The sequence below is a fragment of the Seriola lalandi genome, unplaced genomic scaffold (genome assembly GCF_002814215.2).
Source record: "Seriola lalandi dorsalis isolate HSWRI2012SDOR001 ecotype SW California unplaced genomic scaffold, Sedor1 jcf7180002054569, whole genome shotgun sequence".
NCBI lineage: Eukaryota > Metazoa > Chordata > Actinopteri > Carangiformes > Carangidae > Seriola > Seriola lalandi.
In genome coordinates, this window is record NW_019525122.1 from 1,308,222 (window position 1) to 1,334,404 (window position 26,183).

Below are 26,183 nucleotides of genomic sequence, written 5' to 3' on the forward strand. Positions count from 1 at the left end.
AGGATCGCTATGGAAACCAAAGGCCCCGGAACGACCTGCAGTGCCCACCCACTCGGACAGCCGTTAATCATCTTCGCTCAGATCCTGGCACTGCAGAATTTGGCCAATGTGTCAAGAAGCAATTATATATACTTAGTGCTTGGGCACCCGATCTCCTCCCTCCCCTCTCTTTCCTCGCTCTCACACTCTTAATATAATCACAGAGCAGTCAGTTTAAAAGCCCTCTGTTCATTTCACTATCTGTCTGGGGGATGCACACAATGCAGATGAAGAGAAGTGTAAAAAGACAGAGGATATTCTATTCTGAGAGCCATAATCAGAATATTCTTTTCATACAAATCATATCCAGTCATTTACTCATTTTACCAGCCTCCTGAGCTGACTGACATACCAAATTACCCCAGCTGGCCCATTGCATTCGCTGCACATACTGGGCTAGTGCGGATCATGGAGACTAATGTGAGCTGACTAGAGGGAGATTATGTTCCGCTGCTAACAGCTAAAACGTGAATAACACTATCCGCAAACCCACGGTGTTCCCCCATTACATCAGCCTCGATCAGCTGTGTAAAAATGGAAAGAGAGCAAATCAGAAAGAGAGAGAGAGACAGAGAGAGAGGAAATGTGGCGGCCAGAAATTACAAGACATAGACAGGTGTAATCGGTAGCGCTACAGGAAGAGAGGTGTACCTGTACTAAAACTTCTGCAACATCCTATCCTTCACGAGACTGTGTCAGACTGTAATTTCTCAGCAAGAGCCTCCAAAATATGAAAGGTTCATTGAAGGACATTCAGTGTTATTTTTGCATTGACAAACTTCCAAAGAAAAGTCGATTGCCTTCCTTGTGATTGACATGGGTGGAAGGGGTATCATATTTTATTATTATTTACCGTTCTACCACCGTCTGCAGCTTTCAATGCCACCAAAGTCATTGTAGACAGCTAGCGGTGCATTAGCGATGTAGAGCGGTGTTATGCTTTGAACATGTTGATGACAGGCTGTCAGACAGCTTGCCTCCATTGGGCTCCTTTTTTTTTTTTTTTTTACCAAGGTCCACTCTTGCAATAAGCCACTCTCCACCATACCGGCCATTCATCCAGAAAAGGACACAGGCAATTTTGACACGTTTGGTGCTAAGTGAACTGAAATTGTGTGAATTTCACTACATAGCACATTATCACATTTGTAAAAGGCATGCACCAGAGGAGGAGTTGAAGGGGAAAGTAACTTCAGTCAGTGTGTGGCGGTGACTTGAGACCATCACAGTGAATGTGATGACTTTTGCTGTGCATGTGCAGGACTAATTAGCATTGAATAAATCTGCCCTTCTCGCCTCATGTCAAATGAATGTTGAATCATAATGGAATGCAGACAGAAAGAAACATTCATAAATTAATAAATTAATTTGCACGTTCTCTGGCAAAACGTCTTGTCAAAGGCGTATGGTGAGCAGATCATCAGATATGTAAAAAGATAAGAAGGGTCTTATAGAGCTGATTTACAAATGATCGATGTAAACAGACATGCAAACCAAAACTAATAAGACCAATAAAAGCTTGAAATATCTGCAATTATTTCCCACAGTGTTGTTTGTCCCTTGCCTGAGAGCCAGCTGGAGCTTACCTTATGAGGACAAATGGGGGGCGGCGAGTTAAAAGACTTCTCCGGTGTCTGGCTCAGATTCTACAAGGAAAACACATTATCAGGGACATGTTTTCAGTAGAGGGCATCTCCCAGCAAATCTTCAGTGACAGAAGTTGCAGCTTATTTCCTGGTCCTTGCCATTAGCATTTTTGCAATATATTTCAGATGGGTTAAGCGACTCTCAATCAACAAGCATGTCTTTGCTGCCCACTAATCCAAGACCGCAGCTTTTGTTGACAGTCCATATTTTAAATCTTTATCTTGACAATATCATCTTTTCCTACATCATGTGAGTGGGCACAGTGATGTATTTTGTTTTGTTTTCCAGTTTTTTTTTCTTTCTTTCTATCCCTCCACAAAGATTATAAATCCTTCTTTGTCAGAAAATTTCACTGAACATATGTTCAGACTTTTGCATACACGCCCGGATGCATTTTTTGAGGTTAAATGATTATCACATTGTTAATACACCAATACATCACTCAGACACAAGAAAACACCATTAAAAAGCAGACACAAGGTAAGTCAACAAGCCAACAACAGATGGTCCCGCTGCTTGTGATTATGCAAAGATCCAAAGTATTTGCATACTCACAATGCCACCGTAAAAAAAAAGAAAACAAGAAGCCATCTTGAGTTGACCTCAGTGAGAAATGAAAAGAGCAATGGGTGAGGTAAACCCAGCGGGGAAGTGGCTAGGCTCTGCAAAAATCTTTAGGAATCTACCAAGGGCCTGCCTCCTGGGAAGGCCCTGTTGATTTCCAAGCAGGTGCTTTCAGTTATGTCCTCATATCCAATTATGTGCCTGTGGTATGTCTGATGCTCCCTGACACTATTAATGGCTGCCTTATGGTATCACCAGGACAGATGAGACACTCAACTCTCCAGACTCTTAACATCTATATTTCATTGCAACACAGAAGGAGGACACCTCACTGGCCAAGGCAACTGAGAGGAAAAAAAAAAAAACAGTCATGGGGCTTTCAGTGCAGCATAAACACCACGTCATGAAATATAAATGAATAAATGGGTCTTTCTGGGACGATGGAATTAGTAGATAAAATTTTCCCTACAGATTGAGAATGTTATATGACCATGATATCTTAATTGATGTGACAAATAAACATGAGTTATTTTCTCTGGGGATGGGAGCGGAATTCTTTTTTTTTTTCTTTTTTTCTTTTTTTTTTCACAAAAATGCATGCATGTTGATGGTTGAACAGCGTGACCTTGATTCCAAACCATGCCTCCAAAATTGTCACTAGTCACGATATCAGATTTTCACTGCACGATTATGGTGGCCAAAATAATTCAATAACAATAACGATATAATTGCGATATCTATAGAAAATTAGCATTTTTTTGTTTTGCCAGAATACCAACAGCACTGTGTTCCTATTTAAATTGCAGAAAGATGGTGGAGGCAGGAAGAGGTGGATTGATTTTGTAAAGAACCAAGATAGGAATGAAGATCACCACCAAAAGTCATCTCTGAAGTCACCATTTTCCAGCAGATTGCTTTTTAAACGGTTGACAAAAACAACTGGGATTCACTGATAATAGAGGTTGGAAAAGAGATATTCTGTTTATTAGAGAAACTAATAAACAGAATTTTCATCCATCCAAGATGCCATCCTGATAACATCATATGTGTACTATTAACAATATCATTATGTGTATATATATATATATATATATATATATATATATATTATGCAGATGATTCTGTCCTAATCAAGTAGCAATAATCCAGTGCAAACTTAAGTTAACATTATAGCTTCCAGCCACTCTAGAATAGTTTGAGGAGATATTAGAAAAAAAAAGAAAAGGTCAAAACCTTGTGAGTAATCATTGAACAAAATCAGATGCCAAATATGATGAAATTACTAAGAAAATGTGTTGTTTTCTTAAGAGATTTATTTAAAGTCTGTTTAAAATTGCGAATAAACAACAGAGTGTGTATTCCATAATCAACAACCGCTTTAATTTGAAAAAACAAACAATGTGGAAGAAGCAATATTCTCAAACACAAATATAATGTGTTGCTAAAAAGCTGCTTGGATTCAGTGCTTTAGCTCATATAAATAAAGGGGCCTGTTCAAGCTTGATACCAACCATAGATAATCTAAATCTCCTTCCCTTTCTTGGACACACACACACACACACACACACACACAAACACAAACACATAGCAAGATCTCCTCTGGCTATAATCACTGCTGTTTTTTTTTTTTTTTTTTTTTTTTTTTTTTTTTTTTTGCTGTTGCTGTTTTGTTTTTTTTCCATTACAATCTCATTTTATTCTTTGAGCAGAACAAAACATCACATTTCATTTATGTCATGTCTCTTTGTCACACAGCTCCAGTGTAAGTCACACATGTAAAAGGTAATTATTAATCATACATTTTTCATCAGAACGGAAACAATGCAGCTTTATGAGCAATAACTCACGCTCAGTGCTTTTACAGGAGACACGAATGTGATGATGACGGTGTAAGCAGGAGAGAAATCATAAATAGGAAAACATGGGAGGAAAAAAAATCTGTCATTTTTCAACTCACCTTTGGTCTGGGACATTTTGCATCTGATAGGGAAACACTATTGACAAGGCTTGCAACAGAGGGACTTGGATTACACTACATATTGATGGTTTTGCTTTTTCAGAGTGCTTGGGGTGGTTATTGTAATTTGATGAGGCCCGGAGAGCACAATGGTATGATGTATAAATAAATTTATTTTCTGAAGAAACGGAAAGATAACTGAAACATCATGTTTCTTTGTCTGATTTCTTGGAGACATGCTGATTTAGCAAGGGTCATTTCTGCTGCGTCTCAGGTTTGTATTCCTTCAGAGTAACTCTTACCCTCACTTGAGACCAATTCAAACCTATAAATTGTCCAAGTCTTAATTATAAGTCTTAATGCATATTTAGGTGAGGCAGCTCAAGACAAAGAAATATTAGCCCTAAACCCTGTGTAACTCACCCTCTGTTTCTATGTGCCAGATGTACTATATAGCAGTCTGGTCACATTCAACAAGCCAACTTCCCCAACAAGCCCCATGAAAAGAACAAGAGCACTATTCAGTGCTGAGTGGACAGGGACTTGTGGCACATTTGTGTTTCTAGTCCCATCAGCTCAGCCTCCATTCTCACCGCACATAAGGAGGCTTTATGCTGTCGTCGTTCTGCGGCTCCCTCAAAACTGCCATGCTACATTTAGTAAAAGATGTGTATAAGAGACAGGAGCAATGTAGTTCAAGGATTATCAAATGCCTTTGATCATGTGACTGCCATGTTTTTGATCTGCAGCACATAACACCAAATATATTCTCTTTTTCTTTCCTTCTGTCTCTATCCCTCTCCATGGATTTCCCCTTGGTTGATGGTTCTCTGCAGTGTAAGAAGAGCTCTTGACAGGCAGTGAAAGAAGAGAGTGTAACAAGCCTAAAACACATATATTTGTAATCTTGTGATGAGGGAGATCATGCTCACACTGCTTATCAGAGGTAATCCTGCACAAGCAAGTGCTGTGAAAGATAAAGCTGCCTTGTGTTGAAGTTTGATTAGCACGTTTATGACATGTAAGAATACGATGAGTATTTATGTTTGCCCAAAATTGTTTTCATGAAGTCCTGCATACTTCCTCTCACCACACTCTGAACCACTCGTGCGTTTAATGTTTTGCTCCTTTGGAGGCAATGACACATATGTTTTGAGTATAAAGAGAGCGACCATAGATTATTTGCCTTTGAAACAGGAAGTAAGGTTTCAGATGCTTCAACCCCCTACCGCACCCCCAACTGCACCCCGCTGCTGTTCATTAGCAATTTCTGAGCCTTGGGCTATTTTGCAGTGTTTCAATCCCCACATTATTATTATTTAGTGGATGACTTGGACATGCAATCAAAGGGACACGCAATATGTGCAACACTTGTATCGGAAAGCAATGCCTTTTCTATGATGCCCAGACTAAAACCCTGTAATTGTGTGCCAGGGGAGCCGTGGCTCAAATTTAGTCAATATACCTCAAAAAATTTTCTTTATCCTCATTGTGCGATCACCCCCTATTATTGTCATTGCCAAGACAAAAACGGGACATATCAAAACAATTATTTTGATGTGGCTTCAACCAACATTTCAATGTGAATGGCACTCAAACCTCGCATCATAATAAGGCGTGGTTTCGGGCAAGAAAAGCCCATCAAAAAATGATTGAATATCATTTTAATGGGTAGAAACCTACAAGGCTTTCATACTGTCTACCTGACATGTTATTAGATAGACCACGTCAGTCAAGCTGAGGAACACAGAAACAACATACAGACAAGCTGACAAGACATAAGCATGCTGCCTTCCATCTTACTTCCATTTTGGCATGTTTATCTAGACTTCCATGTGAGCTTAGTGCAGTACTGTGCATATGCATACAGAGTGATGAAGGTTCAGAAACTAGTGCCTGAAGGAAGCTGCACATATAGCATGAGCGCTTTGAAACACTGCCAGGATGGGCCTCATTTGCAAAGCAATTTGACAACAAAAGTAAAATACTCTACAACTTCAAACCAAATTCTAGAGATGCCAACTGGTACGGCTCTGCAGTTTGCTGAGAGAGAGAATTCAAGAGGGTTACATCCGGTGTCTTGTGTGTGTATGTGTGTGTGTGTGTGTGTGTGTGTGTGTGTGTGTGTGCTTCTGACATGGCTTATTTGCAGACCTAGCATTGCACCAGTGCAATGTCATGATTGCTTTGGCAAGGAAAGAGGGCCTAATTTACATGAGAGGGAGTCCTAGAGGCACACAGGAGCTTGCCTTTGACCAAGGTGCCAACAGCCTGCAGAAAAAACATTGTAATTACAACTTACAAAGCTGCTGTGTTTACAACAAACTGACTCTTAATACAGTAGGACCACATACTAGTTAGTCAGTTTTCCAAATAAGCATGACAGAAAAAAATGTGGCAATGCTTTTTATAGTTGTTGGACTTTAATATTCTACACTCAAATCAAAAGTGTAGATGCTACTTTGGTATTTTTTGATTATTTCATGTTTAAATGAATGTTTTATGAAAACTGTCCCATATATCTTTTTTTTTTTTTTCTCCTCTGGTAGAGTTGAATCCAATGTGGCTCCAACACTAAGCAGCCAGTCACTATCCGCTATCCAAATATCCTCATTCACTGGAGATTTGGTGTTTCCTTTTCTTTCTTTCCCTGTGATTCTGAGCAGTCTCTGGTAGCACGGATTGTTTTGACAAGTGCAATATTATTGTGGATTAACTAGAACAGGATTTCATACGATGTGGGTTTATGGTAATCTAAAATATGTCGAGAAAGCCTAATATTGTTTTTATTGCCTATACAACTACTATGACTTTGCATTAGGAGATTTTGTTTTCTGAAACCCAATACCTACAGAAAAGGGGAGACAATAACAACATTTCACAGGCTGATGCTGTTTAAAATTGAGCAATAGAGCTGCTGTGTACCACACTATACAGGCCCCGCATATTTAGTGGCTCGACAAAGGTTTACGCATCAACGGCATGCCTGTGACGTTTTAAAAAAAATACTGAAACGCAGGGTATTACTCTTTTCCTCTAGTTTCCTTCTTTTCTCTTTCAACCCAGTGCTGTCAGCTGCAGTGCATGACCTTCAGGAGAGAAAGGGTGTGACTTGATTTTTTTTATTTTTTATTTTTTTTCATATTTGACCCCTGACAAAATGTCTACACCTTGTATAAACTCTTACTGAAGTTCAAAGTCTGCCTCAATTCTAAACAAAACCAGCATTTCTTTGGTAGTTTAATTTGAAAAGACTGTTCCTGCCAAACTGTAAACAGATAGCATTATTATCTGGCTGTAATCGCAGGTGGTGGTTCGGTTTGCTGAGAAAGTGAATTTAGTTAATACATTCTGAATCAATGATTCATCAGTAAGAATCATGGTATTAGTTTAGTATTATAAAACTACATGAATTTTTCCTGGTTATTTCTGTAATTGCCTTAAATGAGTTATGTAAATTTCCTGATTTACAAGAAGCGAGGTCTCCTTGGATTAAGTTGGATATAATTAAATGTGTGATTAGAAATTAGTGAATATTACAACTGTCGGTGTCAAAAACACGAGTTAGTAGGCAAACACGGCAAAATCACTGTCACTCAGATAGTTTGAGAGGAGGGGCAGTTTGATACAAATTGAGGCCACGAGACGAGAGACTGTGTGCTGAAAAGCTCTCTAATCCAGTAATATTTTGGGTGACTTTCTAAGATAAATACTTTGGCATTGTCTTGATGAGAGAGCCTCGCCTCATTTAAGTGTCTTTGGGATCCGGATCAATCCACATGGCGGGAGTCAGACTTGTACACTTGACCATATAATGTGGCGCGCTTGTCACAACCCGGAATGCATTTCTCTCTTCAAAGTATATTTCTTGGCCTGCTCTCGTCACTCACTCCCTCTAACCAATTTGTCTTTCTAAGCCTAGCTTCGCTGCTGCCAGCGCCTGGATGATAGCAGTGGGCCTCTCTGATCCAGGCAGTGGCTAGGGAGCAGGCCAAGTGTTACGCGAGCCACCCTGGGACACCAAGCAGGCGCTTCTGCCGGCTGATGCACGCCTCCACGGCCGAGAGGAACTGGCTTTGCAGATGCTTTCAATTCGACACAGAATGGAGCTCATCTACTTTGTGAGGACATTTGCTTTGTGTTTGTGCACTGCATTTGTGCTTGTTTGTGTATTTTGCGCGCGAGCATGCACATGTGTGCCTTAGAAAGATTAAGAGAGGTCTGCGTGTGTGTGTGTGTGTGTGTGTGTGTGTGTGTGTGTGCATTCAAATCTTTGTGTATGTGCATGACTGAATATCGGCGTGTGCATGCATGAGAGTGTGTGAAGCTGCTTTTTTATATAAAGACACAATTATCCTGAAATGAGGCTAAGCTTTTTTTCTTTTTTTTTTTTCTTTTCTTTTTCTGGTTCACGATTATAGTAATGGCTAAGTTCAGATGACCTACAGTACCACTTCACTGCTGATGTCCTTTAGAAGTCAGTCTAGTCACCATTCTCCTCCACTGGCAGAAGTTCCTCTCAAGAGCAAGAGGGAACACAAGCTTGTCGTCGTCACTTCATTATTCCTGTTTTAAACAACCATTAATGCCCTCATTCCATTGCTTGGATGCCACTTAGCTGTTGAGCTTATCAGCAACCGTCAACTAATTTACTACTGCAGTTCTCGCTCTCTCTCTCTCTCTCTCTCTACTCGGCTGAGCAGAGCATTAAGTGTATTCAAAATTACATTAGCTGCATATTGTTCCTGACTGCTTCTCACGGTCAGGCAAAACTTTACTTTGATAAATGAAAATAAATACCATCTTATGAAGTTAAATTACCCGCCGCATGTGCTATGCGTTAGCAAATCCACTCTGTGACTTGACATTTCACTGCCTTTTTGATGAAAGGAGTCAAGATGATAAATATCTTAGTAGCTGCAGTTTAGGTGATGCTAAACAGGACTTCTGAGGAACGAGAGAGCGCAACGCTGTTCGGAAGTAAATCTGGCAAATGTATGCTAATCATCTTCTGTTTGTCAAATTACAGGGAGTACGCTCTGTATTGATGAGCGGTCTATCCTCCTCTCAGCAGAGGTGCTCGGCATCGACCTTTCGGACCCCTCTGTTTGTATGTTGCAGCCTTTTGTAACCGTGTTTAGGATTAAACTACGCGTGGCTAATGCATTCGCACAGGAGTAGATGTATTTATCTTTAGCACATTGACTGTCAGCCGCCATCCTGCACCTAACAATCAGCCCTCTGAAAACAGACCCCTTCATTTGTTTGAGAATTGAGACTTGAAGTAGCTTGTTGAATGCCTAGCCCGAGCGTTCTCGTTAGACATTGATACCCATCTCAAAAAGCAACATCAGCCTTTTATCTGTCTGAGCGTGATTCGGTATTTGATTGGGAATGAATTTGGAAGGCTCCAATCAGTTTCCCTTGTACGAGCACAGTTAACATGTATGTGACTACTCCTTGAGCGCTGATGGCACAGACATAGGCGATTAAGGCCAGAGCCCAATCAAACCAGCTGTGTGCCATTCCCCCCATGGCACTGGCTGTACCAGGCATGTGTTCCACACTACTAGCAGGCAGAGAGACCTCGACCAAACTCCCAGTCTGGGGAGTTACGGCCACACATGAACCAGGACGTGTAGGCAGATTGGGGTTTTAGCAATACAAACATTTTTCAGAGACAGAGCTGCTATGCAAGCAGAAATAATCTCATTGGTTGCGTTAAACCTCAGCGGAGAGTAATTCTGGCCAAGCGGCAGTAGGCAGCCGAAGCCCAATGTAAAAGGCAGGGGGTAAGACGGGGGGTAACTAATATTATGAATCCCAATGCTCTTCCTGTGCAAAAGGATGCAATTAAGGCATACTTAAGCCAAGTTTTCTGGGTTAGATTGATGGCCTTGAATACTAGAAAGTCAGAATTTATATTTTGCATTCATTTATCTTGCTCTTTCTTGCTTTTTTTAAAAACCTTGATGATAATCAGATGTACCTTCTTTAATCTAGCTCAAATCACATCATCACATCTCATCAAACAAAAATCAAATAAACCAATAAAAAAATAATCATCAGAAATAATGAAATGATAAAGCTGTGAACATGTTTAGTCCACATGTCTTTTTAAATTCCATTTCACCATTTTGAGGAAGCATTAACCAGTGGATAGTGGATTAATTGGTTTGGTGATGGATACTCTCTTTCTGAAATGTAATTTCTGCAAAAAATATCATCTTCTGTTCAGTCCAATATGTTTTCTAGACATTGATATCTAAAGTAGAACAGTTTATCCATGTACCAATCATTTAAACTCAGGTGTTGCTTTCTCTACAGCCAAACCAAGACTGAACCTCATATTCCCTGAGTCAACTTCCCATTTCTCAGTCAGGAGTAATGATCATACACCAGCTAACTCAAAGTATATCACTCACATAAATGGCTTTCCTGTTTCTTTTTAAAGCAGTCACCATACAATTAAACAGTGCACACGCATACACAAACATATATTACAAATGTGTTCATAATTTATGGCCATAATCCTTTAAATAAATGGAATATTATACTCACAGCTCAACCATGATGGAAATAACTACACTTTTGACTCTGCACACACAGCTTATTCTACAGTAGCACACTTGCCAGTGATATTTTTTCTATTTTCATTAAAGTCTTTGGATCCCAATTTGCCACTGGGGGGTACCAAAGTCAGAAAATAGTTTAATTCCATAAAATAGTGGTTTTAAACAAAATAATATTCAGTAAGTTAAACTCTCTTTTTTTCAACTTTTATTCAATGCAGCTAAAGGTTATGCATGAAAAAAGGGGCTTTTTATTTATTTATTTTTGACAACAGCAGCGTGGTCTGACCACAATATGTCTTTGTATTGCACAACTCGGGTTGGAAAATGTTGTAAGAGAAGTAAGGTCAAAGTGAAGGAGAGGTATTAGGCTTGTAAAAAAACAATCTCGGCAGTCATTTAGAATGAAATACTGTCTTTCAGACATTGTCAATAACTTGTGTTAAACAGGGATCAATCTGTCACCGCTAGCTCCTCAGGCTGCCCTGTCAACCCCCACTTGGTTCTGACATAGAAATCGGGCTGTTATGATCACAGATGGATTTGCAGATCTATTTTTTCTTCTGCTTCTGTTTCGACATGAATTATGCAGATATACAGTGCTACAGATTTAAAAGAGATTATTCTGCATGCCGGACCTCACTAAAAACTGCCCCCTCAACACAAACTATTCTCCCAGAATGACATGCCAAACCATCAGCAGGCTATTAAACAGAGGCACATACAAGGCCTTCTAAACACCTATTAGAGCTATTGATAGCAGAGGCAGAAGTTATGACCATGGAATGGGGAGGATATTTGTGTCTCTCACTCCGCATTACCAGCATCTTTGGAAAAAGCTTTATAGATTTGGACAGAGGCGAAGGAAGGCTTTATCAGCACCAACACAGAGAAACACATTAAGGGATCAGAACCCCAAAGGTCAATTGTTGCTGTGGGCTGTGCTTTGTTATGGTGTCCTCTCTGTTTATATTGCAGTGAAGCCAAGTGACACATGTGAAAACAAGTAATGATAATTTTAGAACAGAAACCGAACATTGTTCCTCATGCTCGGTCGACAGCGTGCTAACATTTATACATATTCCTCCTTCTGTGAGAGATGGGGCGAGTGCTCGGTTATCTGTGTCTCTTTTCACATGTTCATAATGGTGGGATAACAGGTACTAGTGTAACATGCAATAATAAAGGAGGGTGGCAGAAACAAAATTTCAGAAAGCTTCTTGGTAGCCAGCTTGCGTCGTTCTGAATTCATTTATCTGTTCTATGTGATAGATGAACTCATATGTGACACAAGTAAAGAAAAACTGAGCCCAAATGCAGTTTTGAATTTCAATATCTTCTTCACAAAACGGTTACTGGAGCTGGAGCTGAACTCTGCTGCCAGACGTCATTCTAACACACAGGTTTTTCAGACCTTAATTGTATGACATGCAGTCATTAGAGCCGGACATTGGCCTTGTACAGAGGATGTAGACCTTTCCTTTTCAGGATTCCATGTCGGTTTCTTTTTTTTAAAAATATATTTTCAGGATCTGAACAATAGACTTTGTGACACCGTGTTGTGATTTACTTGTATTTTGCAGGGCAACACTCACTGGTTGAGACAAATCCTTAATCCCTCACAAGATAATAATAATAATAATGTAATCCTTATTCCCAGATGGAACCATTTTCTGAAAAGACAGTTTTTGGCCCCGCGGAGGTTCTATTCAAGAAGAAGAGCAATGGGAAGTTATTTAAAATACACGGCAGCAATTAAAATAAGACACACTGCCCAATCCTAACCACCATGCTAATCCTCTCTGACACAGATGTAGCTATTGTAGGCTAGTGCAAAAAGTTTCTCATTTTACTGTATCTATTGTGTATAAGTATAAATGTCGCACTCTCACTCTATCCCCAAGTGTTTTTCTTCAAAAAATTAAAATGTATTCTTTTCAGATGCCAATAGGTGCAACCAGTGATCTGACTACCTGCCATTGAAGAAGCACAAGATTTCAGTTTCAAAATGCCAAGTTTACAACAGTTTGGAGAAAACAAAAAAAAAAAAAGAAGAAAATATGGCAGCAGCAGCTGCTCCAGAGCTGGTGTAGAATAAATGCAGCACAGATGAAAGATGATGAGTGCCTTTTTACCCGTGGACTTCACAAGAGTTTAAGAACACACACATGCGCAGGCGTTCATACAAACAAACCCATCCACGAATGCGAAATGCAGGCAAACATGCTACTGAAGACATGCTGCTTAATGTTTTCCCTTTCTAATGCAAAAGACAACCAATTTGGGAAACAGATGGAATCATTCCTAACCATGGAAATTGTTCATGACCACAATTAATGATGGTGAATAATCCTAATGAATGCTACACCATGTTCATGATTGCCATCTTGCTATCTGCTTAAAGGCTCGTGGAAAAATGTTAATTGTTATGCTAATCTTTCAAACAGCGATAAATATAGATGAGAAAAGGCTCATGTATGAGAAATGTCAAGTTTATGTATGCTTTCTTTTTGATTTTTTTTTCTTCTTTGAATTTCTGTTTTCTGTTTCTTTTTGTCTTTCATTCTCTGTCTTTCTCTAACCATTTTTTCCTTTTGAAAGGCAGTCTTTCTAAATCCAATACAGTTTCTCTCAGCATGAGGCAGCTTCAAAGCCCTGCTCCGTGGTCAGGCCCGTCGATCCTCTCACCCACCTCCTGGTTGTTTAAGAGAGCAAAAGCACAGCAGTGCAGTTTCTTAAACACACAGATCCACCCCAGCACCAACAGAGGGACCGCTGTTTGGCAAAAGAGTGTCTCTCCCTCTCTCTCTCTCTATTTTTCCTCACCTTGGACTCTGACACCCCCCCCCCACCCATTACCCACACTCCTCCATAGACCTCATTATACCTGGATACTCCTCTCTCTCTCTTTCCCTTTACCTCCCTCTCTCTCTCTTTCTTTCTCTCTCTCCCCCATCCAACTGTACAGCTCCCTCATTGTGCAATTTATCTTTCCTTCCTTCTCCCACACTCACTCCATCTGTCAGTTACCTCACCCTCTCCATCCCTCTACCATCATTTACCTTTTTTCATCCATTTTTCCCCGGCTACTTCATCTGTCCTCGCTCTTCACCCAGCACTCCATCCCTGTGTCCCGTGCCTCCCCTCTATCTTTGCTGCAACTCAATCCCTATCGCCGCCTCTGCCTTTCGTCTCACTCTCAATGTAAAGTGATTGATGCCAAGCTCGGGCTCTGGGCCATCCCTCCTACCACATGGGCAGAGACGCCGAACCCAAAGGGGGATGCCGTTACCTCAAAAAGGGGATATCAAGTACGGTGGTGGTTGTGGAGGGTCTGGCGAACAACCTGCGCCCACCCATGTCTGAGGGGCGGCAGGCTTGGGGGACTCCTTGGTGGGGAGCACGAATTGGTACACTGGAGTGCTCATTATGTCTCTGTAGGGACTGTCCTGCGGGGCATCCACTGTTTGGCTGTGGCGCTCATTACGGCAGGCAGCCACGGAGCTCGAGGCACCCAGAGGCGGCAGGGCTCGTTGCAGAGATAAGAAAGGGGAGGGCTGCCCAGATTACCCTTAATCAGAGGCACCTGTAGACATTCAGCGCCTCCCTCCTCATTGCCTTCCGTTAAGCTCCCACCCCTCCCCACGCGCACGCACAGTCTTCCTTGCCGCTGTAATTATTGCAATTGCTTCATTTGACTTTCGTTCCTGAGCACGGAGTTGCACAGCTTGCCTTCTAATGAGAAACCCAAGCTATGATCCGGAGGTGTTATTTATTTATTTAATTATTTATTCAACACAGCATGAATAATGTCAATTATTTAAATTAGTGTGATTTTAGCATGGTGTGCTCTGCGGAGCTCTCCCTACTGTGAGTTTTCGGGATTCGACTCACATCACGCTCCTCATAGCGGTGGATGGATAGTTAATTAAGTTTTAATGTGACATGTGCACCAAACTGAAGGGATATGATTCACATCAACTATTATTGAAACAGGAGGTGGCACATATTTAAATCACATAATAATTCACCTCTGCTATATCTTGTAGAATCACAAGGTAAGTGGTTCAGACAGTTCCTTAAACAATATATACAGTGTAGCTAAACAAACGTGAATGGATGAGAAAAGGCCTGGTTCAGTTATCATTCAGATGCAATCATGGTTCAGCTGTTTTAATTCAGTTGTACTGGAGCTGGAGGAAGTCAGATCTCAACAGCTCGACTACTTTGAATTACATCATTTTAGCTTTAGGTCAGTGGAAATAAAAAAAAAAAAATGGAAATGATAATCTCATGCACTGACTCCATCACTTCCCCTCCACCTGTAACCTGATGGGAAACCAGTAGTACCCTACGCTAAGAACAATGCAGACTCCTACCTGCCTATTTCCATAATAAGAACTGTTACTGTCATTTGTTTGGGCAAGTGTCTATTTCTAAAGTTGACACAACAAACAAGTGTTGACTTTGATGTGAGTTAGAGGGTGCTAGCAAAAGTCTGTTTTAAGTGCCGCAGAGATATACAGTAGGGATTAATAAAAACAAGAACGATGTGATGTGCATGACTGAACCACTTTTGTGATTCTCTCCTTCCTTGCACACCTCCCTTCAGGTGCTGAGACGTTCTTTGAAACCGACTGTCAAGCTGTTGTCTGTGCAGGCAGCATACAAAGAGTTCATCCAAAAGCTTTTTCTTTTTTTCTTTTTTTTTTTGAAGCACTTGAATGGATGTGTGCCTTGGCTTTTCTTATCACACTGTTATGTTACATGTTGGCGACAACACCGACCGAAATGCATCAGTGTTTGCGCTCAATCTAACTCTTAACATCCTAATGTGAACCATAATTATGCTTTATGGCATGGTGTCATATTTACACTATATATAAACCATAATTACAGTGTAGTGGGAAAGTAAGATTGATATTGGAATACTTAAATTGTTATTTCTCTGTCAAATTACATTTCATGTCACTTAATGGGTATTAGGAATTATAAAACCAAAAAGCATAAACATTTAAACTCATTACCAGCTAAAACTCTCCACCCACATCCCTCTATCATGTCACCCAACAGATTCTGCCTCAATTAAATTAGCTCGCCCACTTATGAACTGGTTTGCTGAATTCATCGTTTCAAGCTTTATCATATGCATAAAGGTTTTTTTAGTGTAAATTCACTGCTAAGAGCCTATGTTGGTGCCAGAGGGTAGAATTCTGTAAGTATACAGCTATATTTCACTGTGCAGTCTAATTGTAAACAGTACAGAGAAATGGTGATAGGATCTTTGGTGAATTAATAACATAAAAAATAAGTATTTGAGAAAACTAGCAGTTTATCATCACATAAATATCTAAAGACTTTTGTCACTAATCACAGAACATGGCCTCATTATTTCATCTTGATGAGCTGCCACACCTGACAGAAATATGACATGAACAACAAAAACAAAAGATTTGTGTTGAGAGGCTGATCAGCCTCATTCCCTCGGTGCCCAGTAAGAAGACTTAACTTCATGGGCTACACGGTAGCTGCACCATGAGGGGGGGAGGGGGGGAATCAAGTTCAAAGAAGTTGTTGTCTCACAAACTGGAATAAAGTGGTAAAACATCCACAAAACATCCCGTTTTATGTGTTTTATCTCCGAGTTTAGTTGATGAAATGGAACCGCCACACATTTTGTTTTGCCTGCAGTGGAAAGGCAAAAGGTGAAACAAAGAAACAAAAAGCAGGAAATAGAAAAAAAAGGCACTTAGAACAACACAGAAAGACAATGCGTTTTCAATCTCTGTCATGGTCACAAATCAAAATCCCCCAAGTTTCATGAAACATGCCGCCCCACGAGCCTTCGTTTGTACTTCCTCATTCTGTTTGTAGTTGTGCAACTCTGAAAACTAAAAGCTAAGGGCTTATGACAGAGTTAGTGAAACTAGATTGTCATAAATTTCTGCTGCTTACAAGATGATGGATTACATTCATCAGTGTGAGGCCTCTAATCTAATCTGGAGCTGCACTCATCAAACTCCTCTCAGAGGAGGTGTGCTGATCTGGGATCACTAAATATGTCCCTGTTTTTCTTCCATTTTAGGCATGATCTAAAGCTAAAACTGATGTTAGATCAGCATGGGCACTTTGGAAATAATAGTCCTAATGTCATTTGTGCTCTGATGAAAGAGCTCTAAAAGATAGTAACTGAAACATTTCAATGTGATATTCAGAATTTTTAATGCTTCAATAAACGAGAATTCTGGAATTCAGACAGATAGCTAGATAGATAGATAGATAGATAGATAGATAGATAGATAGATAGATAGATAAACTTGTGCTGTACCGCATTTTACATGTCTATGAAATTACTGCAATCTGATTTTCAGTTTCAGCAGAAGTCTGTTCTCAGGACACGTTTTGGCTTTCCCTCTCCCTGCCCACACATAATGACACACTTGAGTTGTTAAGCCTTGCTTTTCTGCATAGACCAGGGCCACAGTACTCATAGCAAATGACACTGGGACGTGAACTGGTGTGTAGTGTATTTCTTTTCTTCAGCCTGCCAGTACATTTGTTTTCATTAGATGAGATTGGTCAGCAGTCTAGACCCTTGTGTCCAGTAATGGAGCATACAATTGCAGGCCCATTATAGACTCCCAGTGAAATGAAGGATATATTGATCCTAAATATTCCACACTTCTTGTGTCTCTGAACAGCTGTTACTGCCACCACACAAAAACCTCATTGAGCATCTTCTTTAGGGAATATCCAATGTACTTCATGCATCTCACTCATTGCGTGTAACTCGAACAAATGAGATTCCACAGGTACATGTGGCATACTACACACAACATTCCTTCCTATATTAAGAGCTTGGACAATAAGGCGACAAACTTGGCAAAGCAATCACAGCTAATGTAAAGCTGTGATGAAAACAAACTATACACAGAGGTGCGACACTGAGCATTAATGAAATTACAGAGCTGGAACTCAGTAGACTCCTCTCTGTATTGTGCAATGAGACAGAACAGGACAGGAAAGCAAGTGATGCATGCAAGTCACAGTCACAATTACTATTTCATTAAGGAGCTGCTGCCATTGGCAGGCATTCTGTGGCATTGTTGTGGGGAGGCTGGCACGGCATCAAAAAGGGGGTGGGGTGGGGTGTAAGGGTTTGGGGAGGGGGAGTGTCTGAGGAAGTAGAGGACGTGTGTGTGTGTGTGTGTGTGGGGGGGGGGTGATGGGTGGTGAGGAAACATGCTTTAATTTGGGTCATCTCCCAGTCTGCACGGGGTCGGGTGACAGAGCTTCCTCTGCGCCTAATCTGAAAACACATATGTTGTACTGGGTATCCACCTGAATTAATTGCCCTAATTATTCCTGATACAAGGAGGAGTTGGAGTTAGAGATGGAAAAACATTTTTAAAAGATGGTATGGCGTGTTAGTCCCACAAAGACTTATGGCAGTTGCACGAAGGCATTTAAGAAGATGGAGGCAACCTGTCAAGATGACAGGGGAGCTCTTAATTGCTTTAAGAGAGGGAACATGCACATGCTTTACGCTGAAGAGTGGAGTGCGGTTGTTGGGGGAGGAGGTCTGGGTGGGAGGTGGGGGGTGGGGTCTTTGTTACCACAGACACACACAGGCACACATTGAAGCAGACAGGCGCCATGAGTCAACATGCTGCCTTGGAGGCCACATTGCGCTGCGCTAAACAGCTCTTATCTGTCTCTCATAGCAACTCTTCATACTTCGCCAAGAGGACAAACAATAACTAATCAACTACGAAAACAAAAAGTTACGAATTTCTAGTTAGACAGAAAGCAAAAAGTATTAAATTAACACAATAGTTACAACGAGAGGCTAAGGATCACAGAGGCCTTGAGGGTGTTTGATATACAAATGTACAGTATGTGAAAACATTTCTAACCCTCACAAATATTTGTTGTTGTAAAAAAAAAAGAAGGGCTAGTAAAATGCCAGTGGAGAGACAACAAAAGGGTAAGCTGGGAACAACTCACTGCACAAATAGCTGGAATTATAGTTCATTACTGTTTATTTCTAAATTGCCTTCAGTTAGCCTGACCACTTCAACCATCACAAAACCGTGGCTGATGGCAGCTATTTTTTGCAGGTGTTATACTGCACTTTATTCATCTCACTTTATGTGTAACTGGTTATGTTAATAGGATTTCAACTCAATTTATTCAAGTGCTGATCAATGGCATGCAATCTCGGCACTTCATGCATTATGTATTTTAATGGAACTCACTTGCTTTATAGCTGAACGGCTAAAGGTTAACAGTCCCAATAGGTGGGACTCCCTGAAGACTAATCTGAACTTCAAACACTGACTTTTTTCACTTCACAAGGCAAAAGCGCACAACAACAGAAAAGTTGTTTTTATCACCCCTTCTTATGGCTCATTGGGAGAAAGAAAGCGATTTATTACCCCACATGCTTTGCTCATATTAATGTGACTATAAATGCCCATAGACATTTTACTCTCTGTAGGAAGTGAGGCAGAAAAAAGGAGGAGTTAGAGGTTGGGGAATTAGTAAGAAGGATACTGGTGCGAGGGAGCGGGTAGGGGGGAAATAGGGAGGGTAGAAGAGGAAGAGAGGAATGCGTAGGTGGGGTGGAAGTGAAAGGAGGAGAGGGGAGGGAGTGGGATAGCAAAAGCGGAATAAAAAATCTCAGACCAAAAACAGAGATAGATATGTCAAGTTTCCATAATTATACTACGTTATCTGGCATTTTGATATTGAAAAATGAAAGTCATTTCACCAGTGAGCTCTTAAGCCTCTCTCTCTGCAGTTTAATATGGAAAACATCCAGGCGTCTCTGAGGGCCCTCGTCTCTTTCCACTGCCACTCCCTGCTCAATAAAACTGGCATGCTATTCCCAGGATGAGAGTCCCACTGGAGTACACGAGGACTGTGAGGTAAAAACCCCTCCAGTGCCTACTAAATCTAGAAGTGGAAGACAGAAGGTGCTACAGACACATCCTGTGAGGGTCACTTGGCAGTTTTCACCTTATTGTCTTCTCAGCCATCAAGATTTGCCTGTGGCTCTCGCCCATGAGATGACTTTTCTTATTCTTATGGACACTGTGCGTTTGCAAGTGGCATTTTTGAGACCTTAGCAAATATATGAGCTATATAGAGATTTCTGTCCATTACGCAGAAAAAGTTAGCCATGTAATGGATTGTTGAAGCGAAGTAAAGATTTGATCAGTGGTTATTTAGGAGCAATCAAATGATGAAAGACTAAAAATGAAATCTGGCTTTTTCAGGGTTTAAAGTGCCGCGGCGAGCCTCACAGCTGGCCTGCTTGAATATGGATTACACTGCTGGGACATTTTACACTATTGCTAGGTAAACAAGCATGAATGCATGAATCAATTCAGAACAAGTTAATGGGAGCAAATCTGACTTGTGCAATCAAAATTTGGCTGCATTAGCTGCCATTATCAGTCTGTCATTGTTTTAGTTTCCCATGGATGAAAGTGGATTAATGGTAAGATGTACGATTGCTTAGGGGATAGGGGTATTTGGTTAGGCGAGTGGAAGCTTAAAGCTGTCAGAAAATCACTTAGTCGACAAAAGATTCCAGTCAGAAACATGACGTATAACCTGTAAAGAAGCACTTGCCTTCAACACAGCCTGAACTGGGGCCAGCCGTTTTAACTGGCGCCATCAGTCTCCTCCAGGTAATGCAATTAGATGCCACTAATATCTTGGGATGCTCTTCAAACTGCAAATGCACTTTTGCTAAATAGCACACAATGTAATAACTAGTGACAGCACTCAAGGAGCCGCACTGAAAAAGCTTTTGCATGTGATTGGTTCAAGTAATTGCACATACAGAATGTTCCCACTGATAGAATTTATGAACTGAAAACAGATGTTATCCAAATATATGCTGGTTTGTTTGCTTTGTTGCCACGCAACACACCTCACCTTGGCTGAAAACATGCATAGTTATATTGTAAGACGTGGCTTGAGCAATCCTAAGGTACAATTACACGTCTGTGGACTATTTGTTGGAGTCCTGCCTATAGATCAAGTCAGCAGGTTCACGACCCAGACCACAGAAGAACTAATCCACTCACAACTCCCTGTTTGCTCTTTGGCTCAGGCCTGAACCTGCAATTAGGGCTCCAATTTATCTAAACAGGGATCAGGTGTCACGGTACGAATTTGAGTGCAGATGTGTTTTGTTTTTGTTTAACTTACATTATGGAAAATGAATCTCTCTGGGATTGTGTCTATGCTCTGTCATTCATGTTTAGGATGCAGGCCGCCTACAGTAGCTCGTGAGTAGCTTGAGGGAAGCTGTGGGGCTGTCAGACCATCGATGGCAATGCTCTCACTATCTTGTAACAGTCAAAGTCGCCCACACAGGAGATGAAGACAGCCACCTTACTTAACGCACACAAACAAACAATCACACATACAGTAAACACAAATGCACATAAAGTGCATGAAAAAAAAACAAAAAATGCCTCAGGGCTACAGACACGAGTAGTGTATCATAAAAAGTTCACTGAATCACTCTAATCTTGGGCTAAATCTCTTCACTTGACGGATTAACTGGAATATCAAAGAACACAATGCAATATAACTAAACAGGGCTGATCAGGAGCTGCGATAGTGACTATGTATCCTGAGAAAGATAGATAGAGAGACAGAGAGGGAGCGAATGGGATCTGCTTCTTGCTCCCACTATTCCCCTCAAGGCAACGTCAGGATTCTAGGGGATTATCCCAGCTACACAATGTTCTCTGTTCTGCCCATTGTATGCCTCTTTAAGCACAATTGATAAATTAGTTATTTATATTGTGGATGGATAAAAGTCAAACACAGGATTTTCTTGTGATTCGTCTGGTTTGGGAAGCATTACGAACAATGGGCTGCGTGTGTTCTTCCCCCGCCAGACTCCGCTGCGTAGACATTCATGAATCTGTATAAGATTACAAATTGGAGTATAGAAATTTTAGCATGCCAAAGAAATTTGGCTTTTTTTATTACCTAATTGTACCTCATGGATATGGTTTTCAAGTGCATAAACATCAGCTGTGTTTCCAAGCTAAAGGAAGGGCACAGAGCCAGCAGGAGTTAGACAATACCATGCAGTCGAGATGCTCTGCTACCCTAATGCTAGTTCGCCTGCCAGCTCAATGGGGGCCCAAATCAGTCTTAAATGAGTTACACATGGGATCAGATATCTCTGTGGGAGCCCTTCTGCTTTTAATTTAAGGTAAACTAATAGCTTCATTTATTTGTAATTAGAAAAAAATAATATCCTGCTTTAAAACTGTATCATGCTCTGTATGTTCTACTGGCAGCTCACTCTTCAATAGTTCATGAATTTTAATTCATTTTGGTGGTTAGGCCAATCCCCCAGTTGTACGAAGCGACAGAGAGTTTTAGTCAAATTGAATTACCCTCTCTGTGTTTCACTGGTCTCACCCCCTACCGTCCTCATTTCTCACATTCTCCTCCTCCTTCTCCTCCTCCTCCCTTCCTTTTTCTCTTTCCCTTCATTTTACTCTTCCTCTGTTTCCTTATTTCACCCATCCCTTACAACTTCCTCATTTTCTGCACTAGACTGCCTCTAGACAGTAGTAAGTTGTATGTCTGTGTTTTAACTCTGGTTGCCCCTAGCACATGTAAATGACTTTGGCACTTGATGTTTGAAGAGAAAAGATGAAGACAAAAATCCCTAAGTGCAAAATCAAAAAGATAAGAGGCAGGAATTTTCACTTTGCTGGGGAATGTGTGTCTTGACATGCACTGCCTTTTATGTTTTCCTTTTAAAGTAGTCAAGGACAGTTAGTTTTGGAGGCGTTCTAATTCTGAATGCTAAGGATACATTTGTGGGTTTCCATCTCTGTGACATATTTTTAATGGCAAATCTTATAGAAGGATAACACTCGTCGCTATAACTTTCACACTAGCCCAACCTGATGTGTACAGGTAGGTCCTTGTGTTATCGCCCAGCTCCATATGTGTGGCCCTGCACTCTGGAAATAGTCCACAGAGTGATCATCCATACATAAGCAACCAGCCACAGCCATATAATAAAAACCTGCTAGAGAGGAAATATCTCACACGCCAGGAAGTTGGTTGCTCGGTGCGTTTGAGGCTGCACGGCCCTATGACCCACATTACACCAAGTCATTCAAATGACCTCTGAGGTGTTATCTCCAAACGGCAAACATGGCAGCATTACTGCCCCCTCTTTCTTGCCAAGGATACCAGAAAATATCTGACTTTGCAAAGATCCAGTCTCGCTGCATCTGCAAATTCACATTTTCAAGGTCAAATGTTGTATCGAGTATATGGGAGATAATGCTGTTACAATAAATTATGGGAATACATCTCTAAAAGAGCTCCAGCTGAATAAATCAATGGTTGAACAGTCCTCAGTGAAAAAAAAAAAAAGTAGGGACAACCTAGCATTTGGTATGGTTCGCACAGCAGCAACTTTGATGAGATTTAGAGAGAGCATCAGAGATAAGATTTTAAGAGTTAAGGTTAAAGATACAATGAGAATTACATTCACATTTAGACTGTGGACTCTAGAAGGTCAAGAGGTTAGGCCCCGTCTTGTGATCCCTCCTAAGAATCCGGTCTTAGCTTCTGGTGTGGAGCATTTTGTCCTTCTCTGACCTGGATCATCAGCAGTAAACCCATTAGAAAGAGAACACCAGATGACAAATACCCCAGGTTCATGCTGAGTATTCATCTGCCACATTTGTCTGAGTGACAAAGCATTTCCTGCTGGCAGGGAGGGTCATCTTACAGGGTTACCATGGATGTGGCCGACGGGTACGTACTATACATAAGTCATAATCAACTCCCTTGATCGCGTTGAAGACATCCTTCATCTATTACGACCATCCATGAACACATCCATACACTGAATTCCACAGAGGCTTAATTGACGTTGTCTGGAGGGAGACACCGGCCTCAATTTCATCCCAGCGTGTGTCTAAGCCCTGAGACAAGCGGTTGTACATTGACAAGTGGATAAAACTCCATAACTTAACCAGGGAGACTGGACACCCCTGGCAATCTCTTTGTTGTGTCTAAAAATAGTGGGTCCCAATGGTCTCTCTTGGAAAAAAGCAGAGGCACATTTCATTATTTCATTATATCCCTCCACTCTGATTTACATGCACACCAGAGGAAGAGTAATTTTTATCTGAGCGTCATGGCTGTGGCAAGGAGCTGTGTGCTGATCCCCAGCAGAATAGGGAGACACAAAAACAAGCCAGATATCCACTCAGTGCTTCCTGCCCTCGAGAGGCAGACATGATCTCATGTTATCCATGTTTCCCCCAAAGCATCAAGGCATGTATGCATCATGTCAATGAGACCTGGACTAGGAAATCCAGCCTTCTCAGTCACCATGTTAAATAATGTATCAAGCTAGGACCCGAATAGAGTTTAATTTGAGACGAATCCAGGATTCAGTGTTCCATCATCTTTTCTGATGAACTCAGCTTCATTCACTTGATGTTTTATTTTCCCTACATGTGATGCATACTTAAGCACTTGGATAAATTTACATATTCCCTCAGAAACTGTGTATGCATAATTCTTTATTCATCTTATTGCACTGAATCACTGCCATTGCACTGCATTACTGTGCACTTGCATTGATAGTTGCCATTGAACTGTTTGCGACCTCGGTGACTCTCCCTTTGTGCAGTCAGCACCCACGGCGAGTACATAGCAATACTGGACACACGAGTACGAGCATACCGTGCGCCACTCATTAATTACATTGTAGATCATATTGTTGTCCAGTCAAAAACAAATCAGGGCAACCGAAGCGTAAATGTATGTATCTTCTGGCACACATCAACAGGAGCTGGTTGAATTCAGAAAATTATGCGTTAGAAGAAACACACTTGGCTATTTGTGGAGAGGAGCTTTGACTGGTTACCAGAAATCTCCCAGAGAGACCTTACGTCCTGTGAGGAGGGAACGACATGTTTTCTTGCATCTCCCAGGACAATAGGTTTCCAAAAATCAGGGCCTGTTCTCATAGGTGTATTTAATCATCCTGACACTCTTCTCAAACATATTATCAATGGTGAATGTTTGCATTGAGGAGGAATCCCACAAAAGACTCCCAAAGGATTCGGAGACATCGGTCGATGTGAGTCATCGGGGGGGGGGTCAAACAAATGCGGTGTGTCTGGGTGACCTTAATCACTTCCAGGTTCATCCAGGCTCGGATTTCACTTGTGTGCCTTATTTCAGGTCACTGCCTCAAAGTCAAAGTAGGGCACAGTCATTATCTGAGGGAGCATAACACAATCATCCACACAATACAATAAGGTCGGCGCAATTCACTGAAGTGTTGTCCATTACCTCTGGGCTTGAACACATGTGTGCTCCATCACAAGCAGCGCCTGTCTATATGCGTGGAGCATAGGTAATATATTGAATGCATTTGTCTGTAATACATGTGCAATTCTCCCAGATGCTTGGCTCTTTCTCTTGTGTTGAAAACAGAGAATGTAACCCCAATCACCGCAAAACACAGGCAGAGGAAAAGTGATTTGGAGAGAACACTGGAAATTCTATACTTGGCTACAGTCTGTATACACAGGCTCTAACAAATACAAGGAAGGAATAAAAGTCAGTATGAAAGCGGTGAAATTCCTGTCTCATTGGTTTCATTTGTAAAAGCTTGCTGGAGAAACTACAATATTCTAACAGGAGAAATTGTAAAATAAGTCAGTACTTTTTTTTTTTTTTTTTGCCGGAAAAAGTTACTATTATAACCAAGTCGTAACTGATAAAGGGGTGTTAAAAGGAGCATCTCAAGGGGTGTGTGAAAAGCACCAATTTCCCTCAAAATTCATGGCGCAGCATGTCGTGAAGCCATATCACTTCATAATGACTGTCTGACCAGTCAAGCAACACAGACCTCTGCCACAAAAAACTGTCAGAATGACATGTAATAATCTGTCTGACTGATCTTGGGAATGAGTTGCTGCTCTTTTTGAAGACTGCATGCACATGAATTCTTTATGACCATCAGTGAATATCACACGCATTATTTAAGAAGACTCTTCAAAATAACCCTGATTCTATTATACTTTCATGTTTCAAGCTCTAGCTATCCTTCCACTTCATTACAGAATATGATCTCAGACATTGCAACTATATATTTTACATTACTACCTACAGTATATTAAAAGTAACATGTTATTCAGGTGAAGATATTAAAGATAGTGGAGCTGTCTCTGGTGGACAAAAGTGATTAAAAAAAAAAAGGCCTTAGAAATGTTTGCTTCTGTTTTTTTTTTTTGTGCAAGTCAGTCCTGCAGTTTCGATTCAAAGAGTCGACAGTGTCCTAAAACTGGTCCAGGTGAAGATGTGAGCAATTAGAA

The 26,183-nt window shown here is 40.9% G+C and overlaps 1 protein-coding gene across 1 annotated transcript in view; it reads right to left on the minus strand.

The window, feature by feature from the left end:
* Nucleotides 1–26,183, minus strand: part of pcdh11 (protocadherin 11) — a 122,181-nt gene that overhangs the window by 67,619 nt on the left and 28,379 nt on the right. Inside the window, exon 4 of the mRNA XM_023416719.2 lies at nt 1,626–1,685. Within this exon, the coding sequence (XP_023272487.1) occupies nt 1,626–1,685 (60 nt within the window). The remainder of the gene's footprint in view (nt 1–1,625; nt 1,686–26,183) is intronic.